The sequence below is a fragment of the Panicum virgatum genome, chromosome 5N (assembly GCF_016808335.1).
Source record: "Panicum virgatum strain AP13 chromosome 5N, P.virgatum_v5, whole genome shotgun sequence".
Taxonomy (NCBI): Eukaryota; Viridiplantae; Streptophyta; class Magnoliopsida; order Poales; family Poaceae; genus Panicum; species Panicum virgatum.
In genome coordinates this window covers 15280067-15296272 of record NC_053149.1, presented here as the reverse complement: position 1 = coordinate 15296272, position 16206 = coordinate 15280067, and the positions used below count along the sequence as shown (strand labels likewise).

Here is a 16206-nt window from a genome sequence, read left to right as displayed (position 1 = left end):
CCATCCGGGTTGGACCCCTTCCTCCAACCAAACAGACGGTAAAGGTATTTGGGCAACCCATTGTTTTCATTCTTGGATCCCTTTGGTCGCTGAGCAATGAGACTTTGTTTTTTTTTGAAAAGAAAGAAAGAAAGAAAGTATGGGAGGTGTTGATGAAGCGTTCCAATTTTTTAAAAGAGAAAGGTGAAAATCAGCTTCAACTATACATTATTTTCAAAAACAAAAAACTTCCGATGTACATTACCATGACATTTTGGTGATGTGTATTAAAACAGACGTACCAAATGTATTAAGAGCATCAGTACTCGTCATACTCATCCATACTTTAAAAAATTATTTTATTCTAGTCATCGAAATTATTTCTTCTATATCCAACTCTTCCACATCTATCATACTTTATATTCAATTCTCTATATCAACTACCATCCGTGAGCCCACACGTTATATTCTATTTCTATTTCGCTCTCTATCTCTCTGCCTGTCATCTCTCTCTCTCTGGCCTCTCTTCTCCTCTCCCTCGGTCTTTGTCTCCTCGACGGATCCAGCGGCACCACCTCCCTACTCGACTCGGCGGCGGGGGAATCGACGACCTCGTGCACGCAGACCCCGCGCCGGAGCCAGACTCCGAGTAGCGCGTGGCGGCCGCCTCCCTCCACCCTCGCCCCTCCTCCCTCCATTGCTGCGACGGTCAGATCCGCAGCGGCGCCCCTTCTCCCTCCCTGGCGCGGGACCATGGCGTGCGAGTGGAATTGCGACGGCGAGGGTGCGCTGGCGAAGCAGGGCCGGATTCGCGGCGGCGTCCGCTTCCTCTCCCTCTCCGGCGGCGGAGGCTCGCGCGGAGCATCACGCGGAGCATCGCGGGCGGGCCTGGCAGGCGGAGCAGGGGCGGCGGATCCGCAGTGGGAGGACCAGCTGTGGCGCCTCCCTCCCCGGCAATCCCCAGTCGGCCTCTTCCTCCCCTTCTCTCCACGATGGCGGGCCGATCTCTCCCTCCCCCCTCCTCCTAGATCCCGGTGGCAGCGGCGGAGGTCCACGCAGGGCCATGGCTCGCCCCTCCTCCATGGCGTTTCCCTCCACCATGGCGTGCCCCTCCTTCCTCCTCCTCTCTGTCCATGGCGCGTGGGCGTTGGGGTGAGGGCAGGGCCCACGCCACCTTGACGGTAGCGGGCTCCCGTACATCTGCTCGCACTCGCAGTAGCGGAATGAGAGGTTTCTGCTATTTAGCAGAACCTTTGCAGTAGCCAGTTGCGACTCTTTTCCACTAAGGCCAGTTTGGTTTTTTAAGTTTTAGTCGTAAGTTCCGTGCATGTTTAAATACCAATTAGGAGCACTAAATATAGACTTATTACAAATCTGATTTCATAAGTCGTGACTTAATCACGGGACGAATCTATTAAACCTAATTAGTCTATAATTTGACCACTAATTGCTATAGTAATTATGCATTAATTATACTTAATAGATTCGTCTCGAGCTCTAATTGCAATTTATGCAATTATTTTTATATTAAGTTGACATCGGAACATTCGATGTGATAGCTAATTAAAAAAACAAACAAGGCCTAAACCGGTATTGGAGGGAGCGGTACCTCCTAGTACCCGGTGCAGACAGCCTAACTACTCCTTCGGTAGTTCATGTTGTTCGTGTAGCTTATCCAATAAATATGGCCTAGTATTTATGCTATTTATGCTGACCTACTTTCTCTTCATGTGAATTTCGATGCTGGTTCGACACAATTGAAGTTACACACTCTCCTCTCACTCGCATATCTCTATCTCTACTCTAAAAAAATCTCTCTTCTCCTCTACTCTACTAAAAAACCGTAAGCGGGACGCGGGCGTCTGTCGTTCGTCGCCTTGTGCGAGTCCGTGCTAATCCATCTTCGTCCAGCCGGTAATCAACGTGATTCGTTCGATCCTTTTCGTCCAGCCGCTAAGCTCTGTCGGTCGTTCGATGTTGTACGTCGTCGCCCCCACAGAACGCGCTCGCGCTGCCTTCCGTCATATGGAAAACCCGTAAACCTCGTGCCGCCTCCCGTGTTTATCTCATCTAATTTGTGATCCCCCGCGACTGCCGCGATCCCTGGCTCCCTGCCGTCGGGCGCCGCCGTCCAGTTCTGCGGTCGTGATTCCTCGTGAAGGTGCGACTGCGCACCTCGCGCCATCCCACCGAGCCCCCACTGCGCGTGGCACACCGCACCAAGCCTCCCCACCGGCGGCCGCTTCGTCGCCGACCCGCAGCCGCCGCGCGTCCGCCCTCGCGCCGAGCCACCGCCGGGTGTGGCCGTTCGCGTTCGGGCCGCTCGCCTCCCCACCATACATGCGTTGGAGGAGGTAGACAGGTGGGTGCTCCTTGCTCCCTCGCAGATCCATGATAGTAGAATGAAATGGGGACGACTGCAGTAGCTTGCCTCCGTGCCTCCCCATCATCCTGTCGTGAGCAGGAATGGCCCTGCACAGCCGCATGCCTGATCCTCCTGCGAAGAAACCACCCTGCGTAGCTGCCCGACGTGGAGCCCAACTCCCTCAGGTCACAGCTCATGCGTGCCAGAGCTCAGAGGAGTAAACAGCACCAAGACTCCAAGACGGCACCACCAAGAGGAAGCTCCCATGCTCGTGCTACTCAGGCCAAGGTACCTGATCCCCTTTTGCTTTTCCCCCTTAGATCTGCAATGATGAACTTGTTGTCATCTCTTAGGAGGCCACACAATGAGATTGGATCAAATGGACATCATCAGACCCAAGCAGAGTTCTCGTGAATCGGAGGAGGCAATGCAAAATTATGCATTTGCCTTCCCATGAACGAGGCAACAAGACAAGCAAGCTCTGAAAGAGTTTGATGAAACGAGTTAAACTGCCAAGGTACTGTGACCTTCTCCATTTGCCTTCATGCCCTTATAATGTTCGATGAAATGAGAATGTAACACAAGCCACATTTTAGATTAAATTTAATTGTAATTATGCTTGGTGGCAATTGAAAAAAAAATTGATGCTGCTTCAATTAGGATACAAAAGCATGCATATATGATTAGAGGGATGAATATTCATAAATATTTTCGCTGTAGTATTCAGATCAACTGAATTTTCTAAGCAAACCACAACTACTGCCATGTATGCAATTTGATTGATGGTGATGATGTACTAATTTGTCATATGGAGGCTTTAGAGGTGCAGGCTACTGAATATTTGGAACTGTTTTCATTAGAGTATTCAGACTAACTGAGTATGAAATCTTGGGAAAATAACACACTTATATGCATATCTTTTTCCTTACTGCTGTGACAGAAAAGTTTTACCATGTCACAGTAGTCATCTTGCATATTTTGTTGATTTCTAAAATTTTCCATCTGAACACATGAGTTGCTGCATCAGGGGTGACAGTGTGTATCCTAGGAGCAACTGGCCTAAATTCAGCTGAGGAAAAAAGAAGTACTGGTTCAAGGTATCGTTGCTAGCTCCTTATTTCTATAAAAATAAGGTCATCTTACATATGCTGGTTACATAACTGAACCTTCAGAACCGTTTTGAGGATTACGAGCAAATGAGTTTTTCGAACAAAATACAACTTGTGTCATGTAGGAACTCATGGGCGCAATCACATAGCTTACATTCCGCCTTTTTCTTTGCTTCTATGATGGAAATGTTTTACCATGTCACTACGGTCATCTTACATATGTTGTTGATTTCTGATATTTTCCATCAGAATTCATAGTTGCTGATTAGGTGCGACGGTGTACCCTGGGAAACTGGCCAACATTGAGCTAAGGCAATAAAAAGTTTTGGGCACGGTATTAACCATAGTCAATTCCTTAATTTACAAAATAATAGACTGAACTCATGACCTTTCTTTCAATAGCTAATTTTGTTGTTGCTTCATATGCAATTACCTTATGTGCTTTTGTGTTGCTTTGTGCATAAAAAATAATGACAACCACATGTGGTCATCACTGTTTGTGGCTAAACCTTAATGATAACTGACTCGCTTTTTTTATGGTCGTACAAAAAAAAAAAAACTGGGCAATCAGGGTTGCATCTGAACAAATGTCTTAAGATACAAGGACACGTAAGTGTGAACAATACAATAGATAGTTGCATATTATGCTCTGCCAATTTCATTGAAGGTATGCAAATTGCACCCGTTGGTGGCCACATGACATTGATTTTAAGGACCTTAAGATGCAGAGGGAGAGAGACTGGTATGCAATGATGATCGAAGAGAAGAGAGATGACATGAGCAAGTAGCATCACGAAAGCATTAATGTTTGATGAAAATATGAATGATATGAATAAGAAATATCTTTGGATATCATGTCGTACCTTGGATGGTTTAATTTTTAGTCTATCTTGGGGAAGTTTGCTTGTGGACATCAATGAGACTAAAATACCATGTACCTCCCATATATGTGTATTACTGTGATACTCGTTCTTCGCCCATAGCAACGCACGGGTACGGACCTAGTTTCATATTAACCGTGCCTTTTTTATCACAATATCGGTCGACGGCCTAGTTCTTAATTTTAGATGGGGCGGATACAAGGGTGCGTCTCTTATTGGTCCTGCATTTAGTAGATCCTTTGCTCGTTTGTTTTTTATTTGTAACGAACCAGACAGAAAAGTTGTCGATTATATTAGAAGCAGATGAAGCTCAGACTGGGCAAACAACAAATGAGAAAAAAAATTATAGGATTGGGCATTAGCACGCCCCACACAATATTAACAAATTACTCAACTGAACTTAACATCAGCTGGTTGGAATGGGGCATCAACACAAATGGACTCAATATTTATACACACACCAATATTTATACATCAATCGTATCACACATTTTTATCTCTAGCAACTCTATGTAATGACTAATGGTTATATGGACAGAGTTGCATATAATTCCTTGGTGTAAATCCATCTTGCCCATGTTATTGACTTTATCACACCAAGGACCATCTTGTCGAAGTGCTCAAAAGGTATTACTCTTTTTCCAGGGAGTACTTACGCTTTGCATAATTTATTCAAGGATCACTTGATGATAGCTACCTTGTCCTCTATATATGTAAGTACATGTTTGCATTCATATATTATTTATATCATGTAGTGCTGCCAACCCAACTCATTGCGATGCTATTGCATAAATAGATTGGTATTGTGAAAATGACAATAGAACTCTCTTTGCAGTAGAACAACCACTTAAAAAAAAACTAGGGGGCTTTGTTAAGCTCTTATCTGCAGACAATTAATTTCAAACATATTTTAAATATGTTTATGAAACATATTTTTTTCTCATCTAAAGTTGTTTATTAGTCAACACACTTTGGTGTCACACAAATTACTCCCAAATCTATATACAATAGCCAAAGCAAAAACTTCGAAAACTTTAAAAAATGTACTATCTTGAGTTCTTATGGACACATCCTTTCCACCTTCCTCCCCAATTAAAACTCAAATATTTTGAAATATTCTTCTAAGAAAATTTGTAAGCATTGATAACAATTTTTAAAAAAGATTTCTAATCGATGTGCCCTTGATCACCTAATTACTCGCATGTCTATCATGTGGTGGCATGCCGAATTTAGCACCATGAATTTCCAGATACTCATATTTTCTTTCGTATCTTGGATCATCATCCACTCATTCTTAACCCCCTTACAAAATCAAAATCGTGTGAACCAAACTTCACTCACAATTAACATTCAAAACTTTTTTATTATTTCCTTCCAAAAAAGTGAACCTCAACCATAAAATTAGAAAGCATTCATAATCTTCCACTAAAAAGATATTTTTTTCTTAATATCAGCTCGACTACATTTAAGCATCCATAGCTTTTCAATACAAAATTATTTTGCATGATCATATTTTTATAATATTAAAAAAACTAACATCGAAATAGTGTCTAAATTGAAACAAAGTTTGAAGAAAAAACACCCCGGAGGTTAACGTAACTTGGGCTGTCATCCACTCATTTTTAACCCTTTCCAAAATCCAAACTACCTAACCAAAGTATTTGCCTCACAGCTAACATTAATTGGTTTTCTAATTTCCTTTCCAAACAAAGTGCCTCAACTTGTGAAGGAGCCTATTAAATCTGAAAAACATTTATACTCATTAAGAGCAGATCTCCTCTTGATATGCTCTGACTGTCTGCCTTTCCTCCCCATCCATCATCCACCACATTGAGGGGGCGTTTAGTTCCCAAAAAAAACTTTCTATAGTAACCGTCACATCAAATCTTCGGACATATGCATGGAGCATTAAATGAAGTTGAAAAAATAACTAATTACACAGCATAACTGATTACCACGAGCTGAATCTTTTAAGCCTAATTAGTCCATAATTGAACATTATTTGTCAAACAACAACAAAATGTGTTACAGCACCCAAATCCAAACTTTTTCACCAGCTAAACATACCTTGAATTTTCAAACTTCCCCAATTACCTAAGCACAGAAATGGAAACAAAAGCTGGCAGCAGCACAGCCCCGGCCCGGCCCCGTTTCCTTTCTTGCACAAGGAGCCCAACACCAGCATTGAGACGTGTCGTCGATCTTCTAAATGCACGAGACTGCGCTGATTAGTTCGAATTATGAGTTCAGAATGCTGCAAGTACGGGAACCGCCATTGTTTACAAACCAAAGGCACATTCTTTTTATTGTCTTTTATACGAATAGTATTACGACAAACCGAGAATTTTTTTCTGAATTTTTGGTGAAGCAAATGAGGGTCGGCGGTATCTGGGAGGCGGCCGCCCCGCTGCCGGGCGGCCGGGGCCTGCCGCCCTGCTGCCGAGCTGCCTGGGGGGCTAGCCGCCCAGCTGTCGGTCTTCCAGGGGCTTTTCTGCAAAATTTTTGCAAAAAGGCTCCTGCCACCCTGCAGCGGGGCGACCAGGTCCCGGCCTTTTGCGAGGCTACCGGAGTATATTCCTGTAAATTTTGAAAACAAAAATATATTTTTATAAAAAACGAAATAAAAAATATAAAAATAAAAAACCGCCGAAAATGGAAGCAAAGCCACCGGGGTCGGGGGGGGGGGGGGGGGGGGGGGGGGGGTTTAGCCGGGCCGCCGGGCAGGTGTAGTGCAGGACAGCAGGGAGGAGGACGCTGCCAGGCCGTGCCGCTTGGGTTGCCACCCCCGCCGCTCCGTTGAACGCTCCGGGTCCACCGTGCACCGCGTGGAAGGCTGACCAACCGAGCTCGTCGCGGGCCCACTTGGCGGTGGGTTGAAACTGGTGGCCCCGGTCTACTCAGGGTCCCGTGGTTCTTGGCAGGAGCGCAGCCTTTGGGGAGCCGGGGAGGGGAATCGCGGTGGGCGGGGACATGCAGGAGGCCCTAACGGCTTGGTGACGGCGCCGCGAGGCAACGGCCGCGGTCCGCTCTCTGCACGGGTGTCCTCGCCTGCGGACCGTTGGATGGGCCGAAGCTTCGGATTCCTCGCCTCCGTTACGCTAACGCCGTACCAGACCGGATGGTACGCTCGCACGCTGCGTGGTGGTGGAGGGAAGTGGTAGAGCCTCGTGGTGTCGTCTGCCCTCGGGCGGTACCGTAAGTGACACTGACCGGTGGGTCCAAATGGTACTCGGGCCCGAACCCCGAAGTCAGTAAGGAATCTCGTGGCGGGTAACCGCAGGTGCGTCTCCCGGGGGCACAGTCTCGTCAAGATAATGTTCGCCGCGCCGGCAAAGTTCCTCCACCAGGCACAGCGTGTACCCTGCCCATGACTGGTGGGGCACGCGGTTTCCGGACCCACAAGTCAGTGAGGTAGTCGCTGCGTCCTATGCGGGCTTTAGCGTGCACCGAGGTAATGGCGAGCACGGGGCGGTAGGGCGTGACGAGCCTGCCGCGGCCAACGCTACCCTCCAGGTGTCACCAGATCACGGCCTCCAGCTGCGGGATCCTCACGGACGGCCCAGATCGGCTGATGATCAGAGCCCACGGACGGCCCCGCCGCGGCCGGGCGTAAATTACCTCGCTGCCCTTCCCTCCTCGCCGCGCTGGTACAAAGAGTGGGTGCCGGTGCAGGGGGCCGGCCGTGTGTTCTCTGTTGGAAAGGCGGAGGGGGGAAGCGAAGTTCTCGGAGGGGTCGCCATTGTCTTCCTCCACTGTCTCGGTAACGGAAAACCCCATTCCTCTCGCCCACTCCCTCCCTCCCTCCCTGTAGTAGATGGAAATCTGAGGTTTCGGCCGCGGATTGGAACCTCTGTTCTCGGTGCGGTTGTTGGCGCGGATTTGGGGTTTATTGTCGTGCTGCGGGGTTTTTTGTGGTGTGGGGTTTTGGCCCCTGTTTTGTGGTGCCTCGTGCTTGTTTCTGTGGTTTCTTGTTCCAAGGATCGCGGCATTCCTGTGCATGTTCACCAACGCGCTGGATTTGGGGTTGGTTTCCATTTAGGTAGGGTTTGGGTTGTGGTTTTAGTCCTCTTACCGTGCGTGCGGCAACTTTTTTTTTCCCTTGCGGGGGGGGGGGGGGGGGGGGGCTGGTTGCGGTTTTAGGCCTGTTTATCTGTTGGTTCTCGGTGAAGAGTACAGATGGTAGTGTGCTTGTGCGTGCAACATTTGGGGGGTCGGGGGTTTGGTTGTGGTTTAGGCCTGTTCATGTTGTTGTCTGTTGGTTTCGGTGAAGAGTACAGATGATAGCGTTCCTTGTGCTTGAGGCAACGATTTTTTCTTTTGGGGTGGGGGAGTGTGTGTGTGTGCGCGCGCGCGCGCGTGTGTTGGGAGTGGAGGATGCAGTTTTAGGCCTGTTCGTGTTGTTATCTGTTGGTTCTTGGTGAAGTGTACAGATAGTGTACCTTGTGGTGAGGAAATATTTGGGGTTTCATTGCTTCGGTTTCGTTTTTTCTTCTTCTGCGGATTTTGGTCACTTTTTTACAGTGTTCTAAAAAACGTTTTTAAACGTCGTTTAATCTTGATTAAACGCTGAACGGTGGCCAAGCGTTGCGTTTAATCACAGTGTCGTTTAATCACAACACACATTTAATCATGTTCAATCTACGTTTAATCACAAAAAACTCTAAACCATAGGCAAGCGTTCGCCTAGCGTCTAGCGTTTTTTAGAACCTTGCTTTTTTACATGGAGATGGGGTTTTCTTACTTTCCTGACGGCTTTTCCATCTGGCAGTCTGGAGATATAATAATGTGCTATCATTGTAGATTTCTTTCGTCTGTGTTTTCTTATTGTTTTATTGACGTTAATGATTCTTTTTCATTTGTTAACGAGCAGGATTGGGCAGCGGCTTTGAGCCGGATACAGTTGCCTGGTGAGTACATCAGTCCATATGTTTTACTGTTTCTGTATGAGCATGTCAAAAGGGCTCCTACGCAGGCTCTGAGTTAGATGTTTCTGTATGAGTCCTGCCACTACCAACTCATCAATGGAAGTGTTTTATTTGTTGAAGGTCCTTGTTTACTACTGTGGCTGTAGTTTTATAAATGATTATGTGTTTTATTGTTATAGTTTTATTCAGCCACAGCAATTGTGCTTTGCAGACTTGTTTCATCCTTTACTTCTATACAGCAGCTTTGCCTTGCTGCTTCACTGTATGAAGTATTAGAAAACAAACCCAATGTCAGGGTTAAATGTTACAGTTTCTATTTGCCGAGTGTCATATCTTGTCACTTAAGTTTATGAATGGATTTCACAACTTTTTTTCTTAAATTCTTGTTCATGTTGTGGTTCTGCTGCAATGAGATTCATTCCATGAAAGAATACCAATTTGAATTCCATAGTTTCATGGTTCTGTTATGGTCCTAAGTTTTTACTCGTTGGTAGGCTGATTACCTGTGGACTTTCCTTCTGCACCTTAAGTTTCATTGCTGCTTGCTTGGCTTATGCTGCATAGTGCCTAATCTAATTTGGTTTTGCTTTGCACTTGTTCATGCAGTGAGGCTAACGAAATGGATTCTCACAACGGGGAGGCTGATGACTTGCCTCCTCCACCTCCTCTAAATGCGTGCATTGAACCTCTTAAATCTGAGGAAACAAAGAAGCTGTTGAAACCTAAGAGGGCTCTGATCCCTAGGAAAGGTTTTGGCAAAAAGGGGCAGCAAATAAGGCTTGTAACAAACCACTTCAAAGTTTCTCTGAAGAACACTGACGAATTTTTCTATCACTACTACGTGTGTCTCTTATCCTTGTCTACTATCTTTCTTTTGTTTTCATGCTCATATCTAATTATCAACGCTATTTTCTTTATTATCTTTACCGATTGCAGGTGAATTTGAAATACGAAGATGATACACCTGTTGGCAAGGGAGCCGGCAGGAGTGTGATTGAGAAACTTCAGCAAACCTATGCCACTGAACTTGCAAACAAAGATTTTGCGTATGATGGTGAGAAGAGCCTGTTCACAATTGGTGCTCTTCCTCAAAATATTAACGAGTTCACTGTTGTGGTGGAAGATGTTTCAACTGGAAAGTAATGCCTCAGCTTTTTTTTTAATTTGTACTTATGTACTCTGATAATTATTCGTTATGTTAACTTCATTTTTGTGCTTTCAGGACTCCTGCAAATGGCAGCCCTGGCAATGACAGTCCACCTGGTAGTGACAGGAAAAGGGTCAGAAGGCCTTACAATACAAAGACGTACAAAGTTGAGCTGTCTTTCGCAGCAAAAATTCCTATGAATGCAATCGCACATGCTTTGAAAGGTCAGGAATCAGAGCATACTCAGGAAGCGATTCGAGTGATTGATATTATTCTGAGGCAGCACTCGGCAAACCAGTATGCATTTTTTTCACTCAATTTAGATGGCATATTTTTCAAATTGATGATATTATTTGACAGCTTTCTTTGTAACTGTTCCCTTCTGCTTGTAGGGGTTGCCTCTTGGTTCGTCAATCATTCTTCCATAACAATCCTTCCAACTTTGTTGAGCTTGGAGGTGGTGTAATGGGCTGTAGAGGATTCCATTCCAGTTTCCGTGCCACACAGAGTGGACTTTCACTAAACATTGGTGTGGTTTTATCATCTATCTACAAGCCCTGCTTAATACAATATAGCAATCAGTTCTTTATATGCAGTTGGTGATGTTTGCTTGTGTTATTTGATCTATCTATGCAGATGTGTCAACAACAATGATAGTACAACCTGGTCCTGTCATTAATTTTCTACTTGCCAACCAGAAGGTTGACAATCCAAACAAGATTGACTGGCAAAAGGTAACTTTTTCATGCTAAACGCAGATGCGTTGTGGCGGAATGAAGGTTGAATTCCGTTTCACCATACCTGCAGCTATCTATTATTGCAACTTCGTTTTACTTGTGCAGGCAAAGCGCTCATTGAAGAACTTGAGGATAAAAATAACCCCAACGAATGCTGTGAACAAGATTGTTGGTCTGAGTGACAGGCCTTGCAGAGAAACAATGTAAGTAGCATAATTATGTTTTGTATCATTGTTTGCACTGATGTTTGTTCTTTAAGCTTCTTCAGTTTCATTTCTTGCTCCTGTGTATCCTGTGTACATTTTCCACTCTTATTAAGTACTTGGTAATTTCCATGCTTATGTAGGTTTACACTAAAGCGTAGAAATGATGACAATGGTGACTCTGAAGAGATCAGTGTTTATGATCACTTCGTAAAGAACCGTGGCATAGAGCTCAAATACTCTGCTGACTTTCCTTGTATCAACGTGGGAAAACAAAAGCGGCCATCTTATTTTCCAATAGAGGTAATAATTGTCATTGGAATTCTAATGTTCCTTCTTTGAAAAGCTCTTTTCCCTACTAACGCATTGGTGCTTGATTCCATGTTTTCCAGCTCTGTACGCTTGTGTCTTTACAAAGATACACCAAGTCATTGACTACACTTCAGAGGTCTTCACTTGTTGAGAAGTCTAGGCAGAAACCCCAAGAAAGGATGTCTGTGCTATCTGATGTGAGTTTCTCCTTGGATTCGACTTAGGAAGCTAGTATTTGGTACGGATGTTTTCTTAACTGTGTTTTCATGGCAAATTTGTAGGTACTGAAACGCAGCAACTACGATTCAGAGCCTATGCTAAAGGCATGTGGCATTTCAATTGCTAAAAGTTTCACTGAGGTTGATGGTAGGGTGCTGCAAGCCCCCAAGGTTTGTTATACCTGTTTCTCCTAGTATATTTCTTCCCCTTTTGGTTACAGAACTATAGTAGCATAAATCTACCTTTTTGGTGCAGCTCAAAGCTGGTAATGGAGAAGACATTTTTACACGCAATGGGAGATGGAACTTCAACAATAAGGTAGCATGTCTAGAGTGTAATTTCTCCTTGTTTGTATGCTGATATGAATGGTGTCAACACATACTCATTTGAAATTCTGTTACCCAGAGGCTCATTAAAGCTAGCAGTGTTGACAAATGGGCAGTAGTCAACTTTTCTGCACGCTGCAATGTCAGGGACCTTGTCCGAGATCTCATCAAGTGTGGTGGCATGAAGGGAATTGTAAGTTTGTTTTCTCATATGTTGCACATTTCCACAAGGGCATTTTAATTCACATGCCTGGTATTGCAGAACGTAGAACCACCTTTTGATGCATTTGAAGAGAATCCTTCAATGAGGCGGGCACCTGCTGTAAGAAGGGTGGAGGAAATGTTTGAACAAGTGAAAACAAAGCTGCCAGGAGCACCCAAGTTTCTTTTGTGTATTCTTGCTGAGAGGAAGAATTCTGATATTTATGGTTGGTTATTCTTTTTTCTGTTGACTTCTGTAGCATATTTTTCTCTTTGCATCACTATTGCTATCGAATTTTTTTACAGGACCTTGGAAGAAGAAATGCCTTGCTGAATTTGGGATTGTTACACAGTGTGTGGCACCACCACCAAGAGTTAATGATCAGTACCTTACCAACGTCCTGCTCAAGATAAATGCAAAGGTCTGTTTTCTTTGTGCCTTGATACTCATGGTTTTACATTTGTACCTGAACCATTAGTGTTGATATGCTTACCCTTTTCAATCAGCTGGGTGGCTTAAATTCAATACTCCAAGTTGAATCATCCCCTGCAATGCCTCTTATATCCAAGGTCCCAACTATGATTTTGGGAATGGATGTGTCCCACGGTTCTCCTGGACAGTCTGGTGTACCTTCCATTGCTGCTGTAAGTATGATTTTCGTCATTTTCTGTGCTACTTTTCGATGAAAAGTTTTATCAACTGTAAATTTCTACAAATAATTATACTAGTGTGTCAATTTTTTCTTTTGTTTTTCTTAGGTTGTCAGTTCTCGTGAATGGCCTCTTATCTCAAAATATAGAGCATCAGTGCGCTCTCAATCAGCTAAGATGGAAATGATTGACTCGTTGTTTAAGCCACAGGGAACAGATGATAACGGCCTCATTCGGTTAGATATTTTACTTTTATTTCCTTGTTAGGTTTGGGAAATGTGGTATCCTCTGCCTTATGTTGTAACAACATGGTTTCTCCCACAACCTGTTTGAATTTGATGTTTGTTTTTCAGGGAGTGTCTGATTGACTTCTACACCAGTTCTGGGAAGAGAAAGCCAGATCAAATCATTATCTTCAGGTCTGTTATCATTATAATTTAACTGGTTGCAAGTTTGGTAGCAAATCTTTTTCTTCTGTGAATATCAATCTAGTCTGGTTTGAAAATTTGTTGCTGGTTTCTGCTTTCCTCTTTTTTATTGTAGCACCATGCTGATGTTCCTGTGTATTATTATAGGGATGGCGTTAGCGAGAGTCAGTTTAGTCAGGTGCTGAACATTGAGTTGGACCAAATAATTGAGGTACTACATTAACTTTCTTGGCGCAGTTCGATCTCAAAACTCCTTTTATCCAGGTATCCTATACCGCTTGCTTGTCCATGCTAAAGTAGTTCTATTGTCTTATTAGGCATGCAAGTTTTTGGATGAAAAATGGGACCCCAAGTTCACATTGATTGTTGCCCAGAAGAATCATCATACGAAATTTTTCATCCCTGGGGCACCAGATAATGTTCCTCCTGGTAATTACTTTATCACTCAGCAGTGTGCTGTTGCAATTGTAGGCTAACTTTTGTGTGACCGAATTATTATCTAATAATATCAATGGCTTAATCTGCAGGTACTGTGGTGGACAACAAAGTCTGCCATCCAAGGAACTATGACTTCTACATGTGTTCGCATGCTGGAATGATAGTAAGAATTTTCTGCCTTTTAGTTTCGATTATCGGCATTTGGTGTAGTTCCATTTATGTATTTACTACATAGTTTAAATACTAACTAAAATACCCTCATCCACTAGTCCTATACTAATTCAAATACCAATTTAAACTGGAAGGGCTTTCATATTATCAGTGGTAAAGTTCTTGTAGTTCTTTTGGGCAAAATAGGTGTTTTCATCCCTCAACCTTGTGGGTCATATTCATCCCTAAACTTTAAAATTGCCCAATCTAGTCCCTCAAGTTTTTTTGGTCAAACTTGTCCCTCAACTTTCAAAATAGCCAATCTTCCCTCTAGTTCTATTTATTATCAAACTCATCCCTCAACTTTCGTTTTTCTTTTTATTTCATTTCACTTTTCATCAGCACCGTATTTTCATATGCAGCTAGTATTCAAATATATGCAGTTCACTAATCCATCTTAAACCATCTTGTCTATTTGTTATCATAGTCATTGCCTATATCCATCGCATATATTGTTGATTATGTACACTCAATCTTTATATGTGCAGCAGGTACTAATGAGATGCTGCTTTTTGCAAAACATTTGCTATACTCATTTGTTTAGGCCAACTATTCTCAGATATACTGGGCTGATGGATGTAATCTAAATGCTTAGCTAGACTTATAGGCATATTATTCTTGACAAACTTAATCTGACTTACTATCTAGCTCTCTTAAGGGATTAGTCCGGCCCAAAAATGAAACTTGAGGGACTAGATTGGCTATTTTGAAAGTTGAGGGACAAGTTTGACCAAAAAAACTTGTGGGAGTAGATTGGGCAATTTTAAAGTTGAGGGACTAACTTGACCCTTGAGTTAAAGTTGAGGGAACAAATGGCTATTTTGCCTTCTTTTGGTCCTATAGATGTCAAAATTAGATGGAGTTTGCGCTGCTGGCACCTGAAAACCGGTTATGGCCAACCTAGCATGAAAGCCATTCATCCAGGGGTGTTAATGGGTAACCTTGGTTCTTTTGTTTAGTTTGCTCATTCTAGATTATGCGTGAAAACCATGCTCTGCATTGTCGGATTGTCTTGGTAGTGTTTTGTTTTAAATTGCAAGAGCTAAGTGTGTGCCTTTCTGTATCAGGGAACTACGAGACCTACACATTATCACATCCTTCATGATGAGATAGGCTTCAACCCTGATGACCTTCAGGAGCTGGTGCACTCACTTTCTTATGTGTAAGTACTAAGTAGAACTTGGATTACCTTATGACTTGTCATGGAACTTGCCTGCTGATTTCCAATTCTGGGGCTTTATTCTAGGTACCAAAGGAGTACAACAGCCATCTCAGTTGGTGAGTACCTGGGCCTTTGCTTGTATTTCTTTGACTCTGCAGTTCATATAATTTGCATGGAAATTTACCTTTTGTGTTTACCTGCAGTTGCTCCCATCTGCTATGCACATCTTGCTGCTGCCCAGGTCGGACAATTCATAAAGTTCGATGAGATGTCGGAGACATCCTCAAGCCATGGAGAGCACACATCGGCAGGCAGTGTCCCTGTGCAGGAGCTGCCGCGCCTCCACGACAAGGTCAGGAGCTCCATGTTCTTCTGCTGAGCTGCACATGCTCCGGTGCTTTCTGGGTGGTTGGCGTATGCCATTTGCCATGTTGCTTTTGGTGGATGTTTATGAACCTTGGTAGTTTGGTGACATCGGTGGTGACATGACATCGGGTGGCTTGATGCCCCTAAAATGTTTTCGAGACTCAGGAAGAACCATGTTGCTTTTTGGTGGATGTTTCAGAACCATGGTAGTTAATTAAGTAGGTGACATGGGGTGGCATGATCAATCCCCTAAACTGGTTACGTGACTTCGGCAGACTTAAACTTGTTAGAATGTGGTTGATCGCTATTTGCCATTGCTTCTACCGCTTTATTTGTTGCTATATATGTTGGCATTTGTGTTCTTGGCCCCTCTTGTCCTCAGCCAGAGATTGGTACCAGTGATTCGAAACTGGGAAGTGGGAACACTCGTCTAGACGACTTGTGATATTTGCCTAATGAAATCCAGAGGAAGCTGCCAATAAACTTGAAACCAGCTGACAGCTTCTAAGCATCGAACTTGCTACTTTCTAATATTATCTTGCTACTT

At 43.8% G+C, this 16206-nt stretch overlaps 1 protein-coding gene across 3 annotated transcripts; it reads left to right on the top strand.

Annotated features, from left to right (window-relative positions):
* The first annotated feature begins 1804 nt into the window (after window positions 1-1804).
* LOC120673489 (protein argonaute 4A-like) lies at window positions 1805-16000 on the top strand. 3 transcript variants are annotated; one of them, XM_039954335.1, is made up of 27 exons: window positions 1805-2632; window positions 2698-2861; window positions 3372-3441; window positions 4873-4961; window positions 9205-9241; window positions 9866-10100; window positions 10196-10398; window positions 10482-10703; window positions 10799-10935; window positions 11043-11140; window positions 11249-11346; window positions 11490-11649; window positions 11739-11855; window positions 11940-12047; window positions 12133-12195; window positions 12283-12396; window positions 12466-12631; window positions 12711-12826; window positions 12912-13049; window positions 13164-13291; window positions 13409-13474; window positions 13631-13694; window positions 13801-13912; window positions 14011-14084; window positions 15199-15293; window positions 15378-15409; window positions 15497-15980. In XM_039954335.1, exons 6-27 carry the CDS (start codon window positions 9879-9881, stop codon window positions 15670-15672), a joined length of 2709 nt encoding a protein of 902 aa, XP_039810269.1. In that variant the 5' UTR covers window positions 1805-2632; window positions 2698-2861; window positions 3372-3441; window positions 4873-4961; window positions 9205-9241; window positions 9866-9878; the 3' UTR covers window positions 15673-15980. The 3 variants fall into 3 exon arrangements, with proteins under 3 accessions (XP_039810269.1, XP_039810270.1, XP_039810268.1); XM_039954336.1 differs by lacking the exon at window positions 4873-4961 and having other exon boundaries at window positions 2093-2341; window positions 2444-2632; XM_039954334.1 differs by lacking the exons at window positions 1805-2632; window positions 2698-2861; window positions 3372-3441; window positions 4873-4961 and adding an exon at window positions 7979-8094 and having other exon boundaries at window positions 15497-16000.
* Window positions 16001-16206: the final 206 nt, after the last annotated feature.